At 52.3% G+C, this 16,565-nt stretch overlaps 1 protein-coding gene across 4 annotated transcripts; it reads left to right on the forward strand.

Annotated features, from left to right (window-relative positions):
* Positions 1–3,898: 3,898 nt before the first annotated feature.
* ALOX15B (arachidonate 15-lipoxygenase, type B) lies at positions 3,899–13,905 on the forward strand. 4 transcript variants are annotated; one of them, XM_011958577.1, is made up of 14 exons: positions 3,899–4,183; positions 4,269–4,488; positions 4,784–4,865; positions 7,181–7,303; positions 7,593–7,696; positions 9,573–9,745; positions 9,982–10,128; positions 10,228–10,431; positions 11,413–11,499; positions 11,635–11,804; positions 11,986–12,107; positions 12,339–12,439; positions 12,521–12,691; positions 13,161–13,905. In XM_011958577.1, the coding sequence occupies exons 1-14, from the start codon at positions 4,037–4,039 to the stop codon at positions 13,338–13,340; spliced, it is 2,031 nt and encodes a 676-aa protein (XP_011813967.1). In that variant the 5' UTR covers positions 3,899–4,036; the 3' UTR covers positions 13,341–13,905. The 4 variants fall into 4 exon arrangements, with proteins under 4 accessions (XP_011813967.1, XP_011813968.1, XP_011813969.1 ...); XM_011958578.1 differs by having other exon boundaries at positions 12,022–12,107; XM_011958579.1 differs by lacking the exon at positions 11,413–11,499.
* The last annotated feature ends 2,660 nt before the right edge of the window (positions 13,906–16,565 follow it).

Raw genomic sequence — 16,565 nt, forward strand, 5'->3', positions numbered from 1 at the left:
TCACTAACTTATTATTTATAATAATGGTTACTGGTACCCTTACAATAATGTACAATCCAATGTTTAAAAATTATACCACTTGAGTTTGGTTTGATCCTATCAATTTTCAACAAATGTCTTGGGAGGCCGAGGCAGGCAGATCACGAGGTCAGGAGATCGAGACCATCCTGGCTAACACGGTGAAATCCCATCTCTCCTAAAAATACAAAAAATTAGCCGGGCATGGTGGCGGGCGCCTGTAGTCTCAGCTACTCAGGAGGCTGAGGCAGGAGAATGGTGTGAACCCATGAGGCGAAGGTTGCAGTGAGCCGAGATTGAGCCACTGCACTCCAGCCTGGGCGACAGAGCGAGACTCCGTCTCAAAAAAAGAAAAAAGAAAAAAAAATTTTTTTCAATAAATGTCTTAAAATTTAAAAGCAGGCTGATTAGTTTGGAACCAGACTACAAGTAGAGCTAACATTTGGTGAATAAGAAAACATCACACTACATTTTGGATGTATGAAAGAAAACTTGACCATTTGAAGATATATGAATAAAGAAATGTACTATAAATACTACTTTAGGAAAAAAAGAGAGTGATCTATAAATAAAAACATTTGACGTATTTGAAAACGTGTGGGTCTTGCATATGATTCACATGAGAAATCTAAAATTCAACCTAGCAATGGATAAGAATTAAGAATGGATGGTTTAGGCCGGGCGCGGTGGCTCACGCCTGTAATGCCAGCACTTTGGGAGGCCGAGGCGGGCGGATCACAAGGTCAGGAGATCGAGACCACGGTGAAACCCCGTCTCTACTAAAAATACAAAAAAAAATTAGCCGGGCGCGGTGGCGGGCGCCTGTAGTCCCAGCTACTCGGGAGGCTGAGGCAGGAGAATGGCCTGAACCCGGGAGGCGGAGCTTGCAGTGAGCCGAGATCGCACCACTGCACTCCAGCCTGGGTGACAGAGCGAGACTCCGTCTCAAAAAAAAAAAAAAAAAAAAAAAAAAAGAAGAATGGATGGTTTGAGCAAAGGACATTAACAGACATTGCTCCAAAGGTGATACATGAATGGCCAACAAGCACACGGAATAATGCTTAACATTACCAATTATTAGGGAAATGAAGATCAAAACCACCATGAGATACCAATTCAAGCCCATTAAAATGTCTATTATCAAATAAACAGAAAATAACAAGCATTGGTGGACAAACTAGAACCCTCCTCCTGCACTGCTGGTGAGAATGTCAAATGTTGCATCCATTGTGGAAAATAGTATGGTGGTTCTTCAAAACATTAAACATACAGACTGAGTGTGATGGCTCAAGTCTGTAATCCCAGCACTTTTGGTGGCCAAGGCGAGTGGATCACCTGAGGTCAAGAGTTCAAGATCAGCCCAGCCAATGTGGTGAAACCCCGTCTCTACTAAAAATATGAAAATTAGCTGGGCATGGTGGCAGGCCCTGTAATCCCAGCTACTTAGGAGACTGAGGCAGGAGAATTGCTTAAACCCAGAAAGCAGAGGTTGCAGTGAGCAGAGATCATGCTACTGCACTCCAGCCTGGGCAACAGAGTGAGACTCAGTCTCAAAATTAGCTGGGCATGGTGGCAGGCCCTGTAATCCCAGCTACTTAGGAGACTGAGGCAGGAGAATTGCTTAAACCCAGAAAGCAGAGGTTGCAGTGAGCAGAGATCATGCTACTGCACTCCAGCCTGGGCAACAGAGTGAGACTCAGTCTCAAAAAAAAAAAAAAAAATTAAACATACAGTTACCTTATGCTCCAGCAATTCTACCACTTGGTATATAATGAACTGAAAGTAGGAACTGGAACATGCAATACTGGTTTTCTGTTCCTGCGTTAGTTTGCTAGGGATAATGGCTGCCAGCTCTATCCATGTTCCTGCAAAGGACACGATCTCATTCTTTTTTTTTTTTTTTGAGATGAAGTCTTGCTCTATTGCCTAGGCTGGAGTGCCATGGCATGATCTCGGCTCTCTGCAACCTCCGCCTCCTGGGTTCAAGCAATTCTCCTGCCTCAGCCTCCTGAGTAACTGGAATTACAAGCAGGCGCCACCACGCCCGGCTTACTTTTGTATTTTTAATAGAGATGGGGTTTCACCATGTTGGTCAGGCTGGTCTCAAACTCCTGACCTCGTGATCCACCTGCCTCAGGCTCCCAAAGTGCTGGGATTACAGGCGTGAGACACTGCACCTGGCCACGATCTCATTCTTTTTTATGGCTGCAAAGTATTCCATTGTGTATATGTACCATGTGATAAGTCACTCTCACTTTAGTTGGCCTTCATGAAACACTGGGACAGACACAATGGCACAAAGTGTCTGTCAGCATCGTTCTCCTCCTACCTCATTGACTGATCTTTGCTGCTTCCACTCCTTTGCATGACTTCCAAATATCAGAGGGCCTTAGGGCACAGCTCGTGCCTCTTCTCTCCACTTATAGGATATTCTCTGCCTAGTGATCTTCACCAGCCTGTGGTATAGATGCACCTGTGTGCTTGTGACTCAAAGATGCACACCTGCAGTCCTGAGCTCTATGTCCATATGTGAGTTCTCCACTTGGATGTCTAATGGTCATCTCAGACTTAGCATTTCCAGACCGAAACCCCCAAATCTGTTATTTCCCGAAAGCCCAAATCCGTAATTTCCCCTTGACATCTCTTCCCCAAATCCCTCCCGCACTGTGCTCTTGCTTTTCCCTCCTCCAACAAGCCAAGCTTTTCCTAACTGCAGGGCCTCTGCAGGAACAGTTTCCTCTGCACAAAACTCTCTTCCCCGGACAGATCCTTTCACCTCCTCTGAGCCTCTGAGGGCCTCCTTTCCCACCTCTGCTTCTCACTCCTTCACATCAGTCTGTTTCATCTCCTTCATCGCACTTACTTACTATCATCTGAAATTATGTATTGGTTTACTTATTTTCTCTCACACTTCTTCTTTTTTTTTTTTTTGACAGAGATTTGCTCTGTCACCCAGGCTAGAGTGCAATGGCACAACTTCAGCTCACTGAAACCTCCACCTCCTGGGTTCAAGCGATTCTCCTGCCTCAGCCTCCTGAGTAGCTGGGATTACAGATGCCCGCCACCACTCTTGGCTAATTTTTTTGTATTTTTAGTAGAGACGGGGTTTCACCATGTTGGCCAGCAACTGTGCCCGGCCTCACCCTTGATTTTTAATCTCCATGAAAGCAAGCACTAGGTCTTGCCTGGGCCTTTATCCATAGCAGTGACCATAGCGTCTGGCACAGAGGTAGTTCTGAACATTCATTATTGAATGAAACAAAATAATGAATCCGGGCCAGGCGCGGTGGCTCATGCCGGTAATCCCAGCACTTTGGGAGGCCGAGGCAGGCGGATCACAAGGTCAAAAGATCAAGACTATCCTGGCCTACATGGTGAAACCCCGTCTCTGCCAAAAATACAAAAATTAGCTGGGTGTGGTGGCGCTCACCTGTAGTCTCAGCTACTGGGGAGGCTGAGGTGGGAGAATCGCTTGAACCCAGGAGGTGGAGGTTCCAGTGAGCCGCGATCGTACCGCTGCACTCCAGCCTGGTGACAGAGGGAGACTCTGTCTCAAAACTAACTAACTAACTAACCTAACTAACTAACTAAATAAATAAAATGAACGTAGGCCCAAGAAGAGTTGTGGGAAGAGGGGTGATGTTTCTGCAGAGACTTCTAAGGCTAAGAAGGAAAACAAACAGAGGCGCTGTGCACAAATCTACCCCCACCCCAACTGGGTCCCAACTCTGGCTCTCTAGCTTGGCACCATCACTGAAAGGCCCCGTTCCCGAAATCTCAGGGTATTCTTAGTCCTTTCTGTTCCCAGCGCTGCCAATCCCCCGCCCACCCCACCTTAGTTGCAAGTTCCAGCCTTTCCGCCCCGCCCCTCCCCGCCCAGAAGCCGACGTGCTTTTTAGAGGAGTCCACCGGGCTTGGAGTCAGTGACAATAACCAGGGGTAGAGCGGGGCGTGTCCCAGGGGTGAGCCCAGCTCTGCAGCCTTGTGCGCAGTAGACAGCTGGTCTTAGGCTGGCACCATGGCCGATTTCAGGGTCAGGGTGTCCACCGGGAAGGCCTTCGGCGCTGGCACATGGGACAAAGTGTCTGTCAGCATCGTGGGGACCCGGGAAGAGAGCCCCCCAATGCCCCTGGACAATCTCGGCAAGGAGTTCACTGCGGGCGCTGTGAGTGCGTGGGAGTGGGTAGGGGTGGAGGTGAAGGGGGCGAGCAGGAGGGTCCGGCCTAACGCATACTAAAACCTCCCCTCAGGAGGAGGACTTCCAGGTGACGCTCCCGAAGGACGTGGGCCAAGTGCTGCTGCTGCGCGTGCACAAGGCGCCCCCAGCGCTGCCCCTGCTCAGGTCCCTGGCCCCGGACGCCTGGTTCTGCCGCTGGTTCCAGCTGACACCGCCGCAGGGCAGCCCCCTCCTCTTCCCCTGCTACCAGTGGCTGGAGGGGGCGGGGAGCCTGGTGCTGCAGGAGGGGACAGGTGAGGGGCGGGCTGGTCTGGGGCTGCAGGGGGAGCACAGGAAGGGGTTGGGGACTGGGGGTTGGAGAGAAGGGCAGGTGAAGTGGAGAGGTGAGCTGGTGTGGCCATCTAATAGCCAGCAGAGGAGGGAGGCTGGTGGGGCCTTGGGGAGGGGGAGGTGGCAGCCTGGTATAGGAGAAACTGTACTTACAGGAGGAGGGGACCTGGTAGAGGGTAGCAATCATGGGGACGGTGTGGCTGGGATAGTGATGGGGAGTTTATCTCCCCGCCGCAACCTACTCCCCTTCTCCCACAGCCAAGGTGTCCAGGGCAGACCACCACCCCCTGCTCCAGCAACAGCGCCAGGAGGAGCTGCAGGCCCGGCAGAAGATGTACCAGTGAGGAGGGGGTTACTGTTGGGGGAGGGGGTGCCCAACGGATGAGGGGCAGCTTGAGTGTCCTGGTCATGACAGAGATTAAAAGCCCCTGCCTCCACCTCTCCTATCAAAGCTGCTCCTGGGACCAGCAGCATCTGCAGGAACATGTAGAAATGCAAATTCTCAGGCCACCTCCAACCTACTACACACTGAGGGTGCAAAGTGGGAATTTTTGTTTTGACAAGCCTTCCAGATGACTCTGGTGGCCACTGACGTTTGAAAAACACTGCGCTAGGGCCAGGTGCAGTGGTGGCTCACACCTGTAATCTCAGCACTTTGGGAGGCCGAGGCAGGCGGATCACCTGAGGTTTGCAGTTCGAGACCAGCCTGGCCAACAGGGCGAAACCCCATCTCTACTAAAAATACCAAAATTAGCTGGGCATGGTGGCAGGCACCTGTAATCTCAGCTACTTGGGAGGCGGAGGCAGAAAAATAGCTTGAACTCGAGTGGCAGAGGTTGCAGTGAGCCGAGATCATGCCATTGTACTCCAGCCTGGGCAACAGAGTAAAACTCGGTCAGAAAGAAAGAACGAAAGAATGAAAGGAAGGAAGGGAGGGAGGGAGGGAGAAGAAAAACTCCTCTAAATGCCTTACCTTTGCTGGTGTCTTCCTTGTCCTGGGACTTTTTCATGCATCATCTTGTATCCTCCCAGAAATCTGAGTAGAGCAGAAACACACCTCTCAAGCCCCAGGAAACTCACCCTCCAGGGCTAGCAAGGGGTGAGACGGGGGCTCTTTCTGCGCTCTGGGCTCAGCATTGGAGGTCAGAGGGGAAAACTGGGACTTGGAGACTGCAGAGGAGTTGGAGCCGCTAGTGAGGATTCCCTTGGCACAAAGCCAGGAACTGCACTCAAGAGCAGACTTTCAAAAGATCTTGATCTGGCCAACTCATCTGCCGTCTAAAGCCTGGGCTGCAGGCTTTTGTTCCTGGTCTCTGGGATCAGAGCAGCCACAGGCTCATTTGGTTCCTGGTGATTCTCCATGTGTCATGAATTCCACCCCTAAGGAAGCCATTGCACCCAATCTGCCAGCAGCAGCCCCAAGAGAAGGAATAGACATTGAGGTCTACTGTGTCCATGGAGACCCAGGGTCAGCCTAGGCTTGCGAAAACGAGCTGTGAGATCTTAGACCAATTATTTCATCTCTTTGATTCTTATTTTCTTCTGTAAAAGAAACTAAGAATACCAATCTCGTTTGGGTTAGGAGGAACAAATGAGAAAATGGTTAAGAATGTAGCTAGTCAGCTGCCAAGCCTTGCACAAATGTGTGCTCTTGCTGTTGTTTCTGTCTTTCAGTTAACTCTGTTCCAACACTCTAGGCTCTTATAATACGTACACTGAGGCCTCAGATCCATAGCAACAGCATTGCCTGGGAGCTTGTTAGAAATCAGAATCTGCATTTAACCAAGATCTCTAGGTGAGAGGGATTAAAGTCTGAGAGGCAGGGTTTGGCCACCACCTGGTGGCAGTGTACTTTAATTGCAGATTTTTCTTTGAAGTTGAAAGCTCAAACCCAAAAGCAAATTTTGAATGAATCAAAGAATGAATGAGTGAGCGGATGACTGGCTAGGGGTCATCAAGTTTGCAGAGACATGGTTTTACCATTTTGCTGGAAGGTCTTTGGCTGTGTTGCTTGTTTGAGAATAGAATTTAGAGATGCCTTAGGTGGCTCCCCCTAAGCCTAAACTGTGGAGGCTGAATTGCCTCTCTATGGGACGCCTACCAAAGGCAACTGAAACCTTCTGTGCGGCCCCTGTCCCAGGATAATCTCCCCTCTACAGGATGCATCTGTGTTAGTCAGGACTTTTATAGTTGTAAGAACAAAAGCTAACTCCAACTAGCAGGCAGAAAAAACAAGTTTGTCAGCCAGACACAGAGGCACTTACAGAAACACAGGCAGGAATTGTCCACCCAGTGGAAAATGGCCATAGCTAACAGTCTGTGTTTACTGCTGTAATCCACATATCCAGAGAGAGACCACCTCTCAGGCTCAGCCCCAATTTCAAATTCCCTGGAAAGGACTCTGATTGGTGCAGTTCTAGTCAGGTGCTCAACTCTGGACCAATCACCCTTGACCAGGGGAGCCGGCTCACTGTGGGAAAATGGCAGCTCCCTTGCAGCCTTGTGTAGAATGGAAGGGCAGATCCCAGGAGGGCCCTCCTTGGCTGAAGGGGTCTGACTGTGACCAGGCCCCCCAAGGGGACTGCCACTCCATCTGCCCTAGTGAAGGGGCTCCCTGAGGCCTCTTGCTGACCACTTTCCCTCTCTACCCTCCAGGTGGAAGGCTTACAACCCAGGCTGGCCTCATTGCCTGGATAAAAGGACGGTGAAAGACTTGGACCTCAATATCAAATACTCCACAGCCAAGAATGCCAACTTTTATCTACAGGCTGGCTCTGCGTGAGGATGCCCACCCTGCCCTGCCCCTAGGCCTCAGATGCCCTGTGACCCCTGCCTTCTGCCCTCCCCTAGTCAGTTCCGCCACCCTCAGTGATACGAGTCACATAGTCCTATCCAGGAAACAGCCTCCTGGTCACTACCAATCCCACAGAGCAACAGCCAACTTAGGGGCGGTGACTATCTTAGGCCCAGAGGCTGGTTCAGGATCCCAAGAGGCATAAGGCTGGCTGACAGGGAAGGGTCTCCCAGGGCCTCCTGCCCACTCCCCACCCCTCACATCCCCTGGCAGCTTTGCAGAGATGAAAATCAAGGGGTTGCTGGACCGCAAGGGGCTCTGGAGGAGTCTGAATGAGATGAAAAGGATCTTCAACTTCCGGAAGACCCCAGCAGCTGGTGAGGAGCTTGGGCCAGGGATCCTGACCTCTTTCCTGGGGCATCAACTCCTGTGGTTGTCCAGAGTCTCAGAAAACCAAGCACCAATTTGCTATGTAACCCTGAGCAGGCCCTTGCCAGACCTTACTTTTCCCCACAGAGACAAAAGAGAATATGGACGGAGGGGATCCCTGACCTTCTAACGCCTTCTAATCCAACAGACATTTGTTGAGCTGCTGCATATCAGACACCGGGTTAGGGGCTGCATGGTTCTTCATGGGCTCACAGTTGAGCAGGCCAGTTGGTGTTAATTAAACTCAAAATCAAATAATTCGTTACACTGTGAAACATGCTCATTGGATCCAGTGAGTGTGTAAAGGGGGCACCTGCTGTACCCTGGAGAGGGCCCCAGGAAAGCTCTCCCAAGGGGTTGAACTATGCTGAGACCTCGAAGTTGAGTAGGCCTTAGCAGTGCCAAGGATGGGCTGTGGGGGCAGAGAGCAGTTCGGGGAACAGTGAGTGTGAAGGCCCTGAAGACAGAAGGATCAGCCATCTTTGGAGGAAAGAAAACACCACTTTTCTTGGTCAAAGTGTAATGAGCAAGAGAAGGAGGGTGAGAGAAGGAGCAGGAAGGTGCACAGGGGTCACACAGGACTGTGTTGGCCACGGCAGGACTTGGGTCTTTCCTCAGCCCAGTGCTTGACTGGTTGCCAGCAGGGGAATAATGTGGTCACTATGCACTGCTCGGGGGGAGTTACTGGGGGCCAAGAGGCTATGAGAATCTGCTATGAGGCTCTGGCTGTGGTCACCAGAGGATGGTGACCTCAGCAAGGCAGTGGCAATGCAGTGGAGTGGATGGGTGGACCGAGAGGTACTCAGGATGGAGAATCAATGGGATTTGATATGTTGGGGGTGCTGCCAAGAGAGATCCTCAGGCTCCGGCTGGGCGTGGTGGCTTACACCTGTAATCCCAGCACTTGGAAGGCCAAGGTAGGTGTGTTGCATGAGGTCAGGAGTTTGAGACCAGGCTGGCCAACATGGCAAATCCCCATCTCTACTAAAAATACAAAAATTAGCCGGATGTGATGGCACCTGCCTGTAGTCCCAGCTACTCAAGAGGCTGAGGCCTGAGAATTGCTTGAGCCTGGGACATGGAGGTTGCACTAAGCCGAGATAGCCCTACTGCACTGCAGCCGAGCAAGAGAGTAAGACCCTGTAAAGAGAGAAAGAGAGAGAGAGAGAGAAGAAGGAAAGAGGGGAGGGAGGGAGGAAGGAAGGAAGGAAGGAAAGGAGGAAGCCAAGGCAGACAGATCACTTGAGCCCAGGAGTTCGACACCAGTCTGAGCAACATGGAGAAACTCTGTGTCTACCAAAAATACAAAAATTAGCCAGGCGTGCTGGTGTGTGCTTGTAATCCCAGCTACTTGGGAGGCTGAGGCAGGAGGATCGCTTGAACCCAGGAAGCAGAGGTTGCAGTGAGTCGAGGTCGCACCACTGGACTCCAGCTTGGGCAACACAGCAACACAGCCTATCTCGAAAAAAAAAAAAGAAAAGAAAAGGGGAAAGAAGAAAAGAAAAAGAGAGGTCCCCAGTCTCCTCTGTAGGCAACCGGATGGGGATGGAGCTGCCATTTCCCAAATATCAGGCAATGGGACCAACCTGAGCTGTAGGAAGAATCTGTATTTGGTCTCCAACATGTTGCATTTGAGTTATGCAGGACGGGTGTTAGGTAGACACTGGGATGGATGGGCTGGGGACTCTGATGTGCTGTTGGATGAAGAGGCAGTGACTGAGGACAAGGGGCAGGGGAGGTAACCCCGAGGACCCACTGTGAAGGTTAGGCAGAGGCCTGTGGGAGCTGGGGTGACCCCGTCCCCGTGTCCCCCACCCCCTGCAGAGCACGCATTTGAGCACTGGCAGGAGGATGCCTTCTTCACCTCCCAGTTCCTGAATGGTCTCAACCCTGTCCTGATCCGCCGCTGTCACTACCTCCCAAAGAATTTCCCCGTCACTGATGCCATGGTGGCCTCAGTGTTGGGCCCTGGGACCAGCCTGCAGGCTGAACTAGAGGTGAGGCGTGCAGGGATCCAGGCTCTTCACAGTCCCATCTCAGTGCCTTCGCACCCTTCCCCTATTGGAGACAGAGGGATGCACTCACATTTGTTAGGGACCTACTGTGTTCTGCGTGCCAAGCACACTCTCCCGAAACACACTCCTCTCCCAGCCCTGAATCCTCTCCCTTCTACCACCCCACCCCCTTCCTTTAGAAAACCAGGTGGTAGCCCCAGCTGTCCTTTCTTCTGCAGAAGGGCTCCCTGTTCTTGGTGGATCACGGCATCCTCTCCGGCATCCATACCAATGTCATTAATGGGAAGCCTCAGTTCTCTGCAGCCCCGATGACCCTGCTATACCAGAGCCCGGGCTGCGGGCCGCTGCTGCCTCTCGCCATCCAGGTCTGCAGTCAGGCAGGGGCAGGGCAGGGGAGAGGAGGGTCAGACTGAATGGTTGGCAGACACTCATGGCTGTCTCTCTCCCCACCCGCCTCCCCCCAGCTCAGCCAGTCCCCCGGCCCCAACAGCCCCATCTTCCTGCCCACTGACGACAAGTGGGACTGGTTACTGGCTAAGACCTGGGTGCGCAATGCCGAGTTCTCCTTCCATGAGGCCCTCACACACCTGCTGCACTCACACCTGCTGCCTGAGGTCTTCACCCTGGCTACCCTGCGCCAGCTGCCCCACTGCCACCCTCTCTTCAAGGTCAGTGGCTTGACAAGGTGGCCCAGCCTGTGCCCATGCCTCTGTGCCTCTTCTAAGCAGCCTTTCCTCACGTGGCCCTATCCATGCAAGCTGGGTTGCAGAGCTCCCGTCTGCTTCAGCAGCATCTCCCGGCACAAGCCCCCGGGAGCCTGCTCTCCAGCAGGCCCTGAGTAAGATAAATGAGGTACCCCGGAGAGGCTCCCTTCTTAAGGGAGATCAGACGGCATCAGCAGCCATCATAGAAGCCCAAATCTTAGGAAGGGAAGGGCCTGGGGGTGGCAGGTACCAAAGTGTGAACATGGCTTTGAGAGACCGACAGGTTTTCTGCAGATAGTTCTGGGATGGGGGAGGGCCGGGTGGGAGGCCCCTGTGCTCTAGGGTGGGTTCTGTAGGTTTCCTAGACCCTGCTGACTTCCAGACGGCATGGATTCCAGGCATCTCCTCTGTGAAGGGCAGGATGGCTCCCTCCCAGGGTTCACCCACAGCCGCCGCTCAAATACTCTGATCCTTCTAGACGTCTCCTGGGTCCTGGATGTGGGCCCTACTCTGTGCTCTTACATCCTATCTGGTTGTTTCTGACTATCTGCAGCTTCTGGGGCCTGGCACTCAGAGGTGGGCTCTGGTGGATGGCTCCACGTTGCCAGGCCCACAGGCCCTGGTTTTCCTAGTGCCTTCCCTGCCCAGGGGCTAGGAAATCACAGGATGCCAGAGCCAGAAGACACAGGGCTCAGCCACATCAGCACCAGCATTTGACAAAATAACCTGAGGCTCAGGGAGAGGGAGGAGCACACCTGAGCTCCCAGAACAAGCTGCTGGTGGAGCCCAGCAGGAACTCCAGGGCTCAGACCCCTGTCCCAGGCTGCCTCCTCTCATTCCTGTTGCCTCTTTCCAAGTGACTTGCAGGGTTGGTGCCTCTGTGGGGGAAGGTCTGGGGCCAGAAAGACCCAGGCCTCCCCCAGCTCTGCCGTTCCTGCCCCGCAGCTGCTGATCCCGCACACCCGGTACACCCTGCACATCAACATGCTCGCCCGGGAGCTGCTAATCGTGCCGGGCCAGGTGGTGGACAGGGTGAGAGCTGTGTTGGGTGGGAGTCAATGTGAGGAATTTGAGGTCCTGGGGTAGCAGTGGCCTGTCTCCCCGACACCAGTGCTACCTCCTGCTTCTGGAGCAAGGTCTGCAGGACCCAAGAGTCCTGTCCGTCAGTCCACAGGCATCGGCATCGAGGGCTTCTCTGAGTTGATACAGAGGAATATGAAGCAGCTGAACTATTCTCTCCTGTGTCTGCCTGAGGATATCCGGACCCGAGGAGTTGAAGACATCCCAGGCTACTACTACCGTGATGATGGGATGCAGATCTGGGGCGCAGTGGAACGGTGAGGGGCCGTCCCTGGAGAGCCGAGGACTGGTCGGGGACACGGGAAGACGAAGAAGGAGACTGAGGCCCCAGGGAGGCTCACGTTGAGGAGGAGGGCCGGACATTCATGACACTAAGCAGAGGCGTTCCTCAGAGTGGGTTGGGGTTGGAGGCTGGGCCTGAACCTGGGTCCATTGCAGCTTTGTCTCTGAAATCATCGGTATCTACTACCCAAGCGATGAGTGTGTCCAAGATGACAGAGAGCTCCAGGCCTGGGTCCGAGAGATCTTCTCCAAGGGTTTCCTAAACCAGGAGAGCTCAGGTATGGGGACCTCAGCCCTCAGGCGCATTTGAGTGACGCCATCCCTGTGTCCCCCACCCCCTGCAGAGCATGCATTTGAGTGACCCCGTCCCCATGTCCCCCACCCCCTGCAGAGTGCGCATTTGAGTGACCCCATCCCCGTGTTCCCCACCCTCAAGGCTCACCCTCAAGCCTCCGCAGCAGGGTCCTCAGGCCCCTGGAAGCCCCATCCCAGCCCGGCTCTCCTCGCAGGTATACCCTCCTCACTGGAGACCCGGGAAGCCCTGGTGCGGTATGTCACCATGGTGATATTCAACTGCTCAGCCAAGCATGCAGCCGTCAGTGCAGGGCAGGTGAGGAAAGGCCAGCGCCTGGGGTGGCAGGCTGGAGGTGACCCAGCTCCTCCGCCTCATTCTGCCCCTCTCTGCCTTCAGTTTGACTCCTGTGCTTGGATGCCCAACCTGCCACCCAGCATGCAGCTGCCACCACCCACCTCCAAAGGCCTGGCAACACGTGAGGGCTTCATAGCCACCCTCCCACCCGTCAATGCCACATGTGATGTCATCATTGCTCTCTGGTTGCTGAGCAAGGAGCCGGGAGACCAAGTGAGTGTGGGGCTGGGGGCCAGGTTGGGCCGAAGTGGGGTAAGGGAAGGTGTGATGTTTACCCTGCTGGCGCAGACTCAACCCTGCCATCAGGTCGCAGGTCCCCTTGCCCCACTGACCCTCCAGTGGGACACATGAGCCTTGGACACTTCACAGCGAAGGTCAAATGGCAAAATGCGATGATGCAGAGCCACTCTCAGTGGCAAGGGGAATGTGTAATTGTGCTCCTTGCAAATTCCAAATTGAGCTTTCATTCCCCGAAAGCTTCCTGCAGATAAGCTTTAGGTGGCTATCTGTTTAAGAGGAGGGACATGGATCGGGCCCCATCGAGGGCTACTTCAGGTCCCACGCTTGGGGGCTAGGGCCAGAGCTGGCTAAGGCAAGTTGCAGCTGCTCAGATAGTGGGGACAGGGAGTCTGGGATGCAGGACCTCAGCAGCCCCCTCACCCAGCCTGTGGTGGGTCCCCAGAGGCCCCTGGGCACCTATCCCGATGAGCACTTCACAGAGGAGGCCCCTCGGCGAAGCATCGCCGCCTTCCAGAGCCACCTGGCCCAGATCTCGAGGGCCATCCAAGAGCGGAACCGGGGCCTGGTGCTGCCCTACACCTACCTAGACCCTCCCCGCATCGAGAACAGCGTCTCCATCTAAACCCCAGGGGAACACAGGCCCGGATAACATCCCTTTGACCGCGTCGCTCTAGGATAACTGGCACCCAGAGAAAAGGACTCCTCGGAAAAACAGGCCTCCATGTGCCTCTCCTGGGACAACCAGACTTTGTGTAACTCACCCCCACCACCATACACACACAAAAAACAGAAACAAAATCAAAACACAGAAAGCAAAAAACCCACCAATAACAGAGTCTCAGGACAGAACCACTGAGCCTTTTGGAGGCTGTAAGCCTCAAAGTGCCTGCAGAGCCCACTTGAGGGTTTTGTTAGTTGGTTTTGTTTTGCATCTTACAGCCTTGCGGGGAGGCATATAATCCTGCCCGTGGGCCCACTAGCCTCCACTGATTGGACCTTATGGTCACCCAACTCAAGGACAGCCACCAAGAAGTGGCTGCCAAAGAGGCTGGGCACAGTGGCTCATGCCTGTAATCCCAGCACTTTGGGAGATGGAGGCAGGAGAATCACTTGAGGTCAGAAGTTCAAGGCCAGCCTGGACAACATAGCAAGACTCCCCCTCTACCAAAAAATAAAAATTAAAAAACTAATTGGGCCTGGTGGTGTGTGGCTGTAGTCCCAACTACTCGAGAGGCTGAGACAGGAGAATCGCTTGAGCCTGGGAGGTGGAGGTTGCAGTGAGACCAGATCGTGCCACCGCACTCCAGCCTGGGTGACAGAGTGAGACTCCATCTCAGGAAAACAAAAACGAAAACAAAAAATGCCCAAGAGGTGGATTGTGACCTACTGTCTCAGCTTTAAAATGAATAAAACACTGAAAAAGGGTCACTGGGAGCCAGGCAGAACAGGCAGAATGAGGACGCGCTGCCCAGTCGGCGCAGGCGGTGCCTGTGTATACGCTCTTAAAAGCGTCCTCTAAAGTTAAAGACTTGTACATTATAAAGCAGGTTCCGTTTCCAGAGAATCAGAAAACATTATCATATCTCTAGTCACACTTTGCTGCTAGATTTCATCTTCACTGATGGAGTTACAACATTTCATACACATTCTTTCATTCTGTTTTTTTTCTGGCTCATATTCAGTGAGCATCCGTTACAGTAAAAGAGTATCCTTTAAAAAAAAAATAACTCCAGTGAAGACACCTGGTAGACATCACCTTAATCAAATAATCCAGGTGAGTCCGGGCGTGGTGGCTCACACCTGTATTCCCAGCACTTTGGGAGGCTGAGGCAGGTGAATCACTTGAGGCCATGAGTTAAAGACCAGCCTGGCCAACGTGGCAAAACACCATCTCTACTAAAAGTACAAAAACTAGCTAGGCTTGGTAGCAGGCGCCTGTAATCCCAGCCATTCAGGAGGCTGAGGCAGGAGAATCGCTTGAACCCCGGAGGCAGAGGTTGCAGTGAGCTGAGATGGTGCTGCTGTATTGCAGCCTGAGCAACAGAGAGAGACTCTGTCACTAAATAAATAAATAAGTAAATAAAAGATCCAGGTGAACTTGCTGATACCATGATGCTTTGCTCTAATGTTGTCAGAAGAGCACCTCACCTCTGTGGTTTCTTCTAGAAACTCATAACTATAGTCTAATAATGAGAAAAACACAGACAAACCCAAATTGAGGGGCATTCTGCAAAATACCTGACCAGCACTCTCCAAATTTTAAAATGGCCTTTGCTTTTTTGGTGTAAAAACAAAATGCCCCCTTTACAAGCCACCTAATGATTTCCATCACTACTTCACATTGCAGGCATGAGTGCTTTTGTTTTTCAGTTTCACTGATTTTTATAAAACAATGTGGACAAAAATGTAATTTATATACTATAACTGCATAAACACTACCATTGGAAAAATACAGAACAGTGCCTCAGAAGGGGTAGGGCTGACTGGCAAACGGCATTTGACCTGCTCGTTCCTCGTGCAGAGTGACTAGACCAAAAGTGATTTAGAGATATATGTATCTGTCAAACTTCTTTCCATCAATTCCTGCTAACTTAAGCAATAAAGGAGTTAATGGAAAAGAAACGGATGTTCCTTGAGAAGTTAAAGAGCTGACTATGCAGGCCACGCGCAGGGACTCACGCCTGTGATCCCAACACTTTGGAAGTCCGAGGCAGGATGACTGTCTGAGCCCAGAAGTTCAAGACCGCTTGGGCAGTATAGTGAGACCCCATCTCTGCAAAAAAAATGTAAAAAGTAGCAGGGCATAGTGGCTCACGCCTATAGTCCCAGCTATTCGGAAAGCTGAGGTGGGAGGACTGCTTGATCCAGGGAGGCAGAGGTTGCAGTAATCACGCCACTGCATTCCAGTGTTCCAGCCTGGGCAACAGAGCAATATCTTGTCCAAAAAAAAAAAGCCCAGGCACGGTGGCTCACACCCATAATCCCAGAATTTTGGGAGGCCGAGGTGGGTGCATTACCTGAGGTCAGGAGTTCAAGACCAGCCTGACCAATATGGTGAAACCCCGGCTCTACTAAAACTACAAAAATTGGCCGGGCGCGGTGGCTCAAGCCTGTAATCCCGCATTTTGGGAGGCCGAGACGGGCAGATCACGAGGTCAGGAGATCGAAACCATCCTGGCTAATCCAGTGAAACCCCGTCTCTACTAAAAAATACAAAAAACTAGCCGGGCGAGGTGGTGGGCGCCTGTAGTCCCAGCTACTCGGGAGGCTGAGGCAGGAGAATGGCGTAAACCTGGGAGGCGGAGCTTGCAGTGAGCGGAGATCCAGCCACTGCACTCCAGCCTGGGTGACAGAGCAAGACTCCGTCTCAAAAAAAAAAAAAAAAAAACTACAAAAATTAGCCTGGTGTGGTGGCGGGCGCCTATAATCCCAGCTACTTGGGAGGCTGAAGCAGGAGAATCACTTGAACCCGGGAGGCAGAGGTTGCAGTGAGCCGAGATTGCACCATGCACTCCAGCCTGGGCAACGAGAGCGAAACTCCATCTCAAAAAAAAAAAAAAAAAAGTTAATCATGCAGTTTCAGGAAAGAAACTAAAACCCAGGAAGCTCGAGGCATCTGGGGGACAAGGGACAAGAACTGATGAAGGCTGTCCCCAGGCACTGCCGTGGGAATAATGAAGCTCCTACCATTTGTCATCCTTGAATTATTTGCCTCCATATTCAGTTCCATGAGAGAGGCTGTTTGACTTAACATGGAGCAGCAGAGACCACTGATTGCTGGAGCAGAGAGAGTTTATGCTCACCTAATACCTCATATACTTCCCAACATTTCCCAGCCTGCCTTTCA

The sequence above is a fragment of the Colobus angolensis genome, unplaced genomic scaffold, assembly GCF_000951035.1.
Source record: "Colobus angolensis palliatus isolate OR3802 unplaced genomic scaffold, Cang.pa_1.0 Scaffold47, whole genome shotgun sequence".
Classification (NCBI taxonomy): Eukaryota; Metazoa; Chordata; class Mammalia; order Primates; family Cercopithecidae; genus Colobus; species Colobus angolensis.

Coding starts and splice junctions, on each gene's coding strand:
- ALOX15B (XM_011958577.1), top strand. CDS start 4,037: ATGGCCGATTTCAGGGTCAGGGTGTCCACCGGGAAGGCCTTCGGCGCT. Junction 7,697..9,572: donor CCGGAAGACCCCAGCAGCTG/GTGAGGAGCTTG, acceptor CACCCCCTGCAG/AGCACGCATTTGAGCACTGG. Junction 12,108..12,338: donor CCTAAACCAGGAGAGCTCAG/GTATGGGGACCT, acceptor CTCTCCTCGCAG/GTATACCCTCCTCACTGGAG.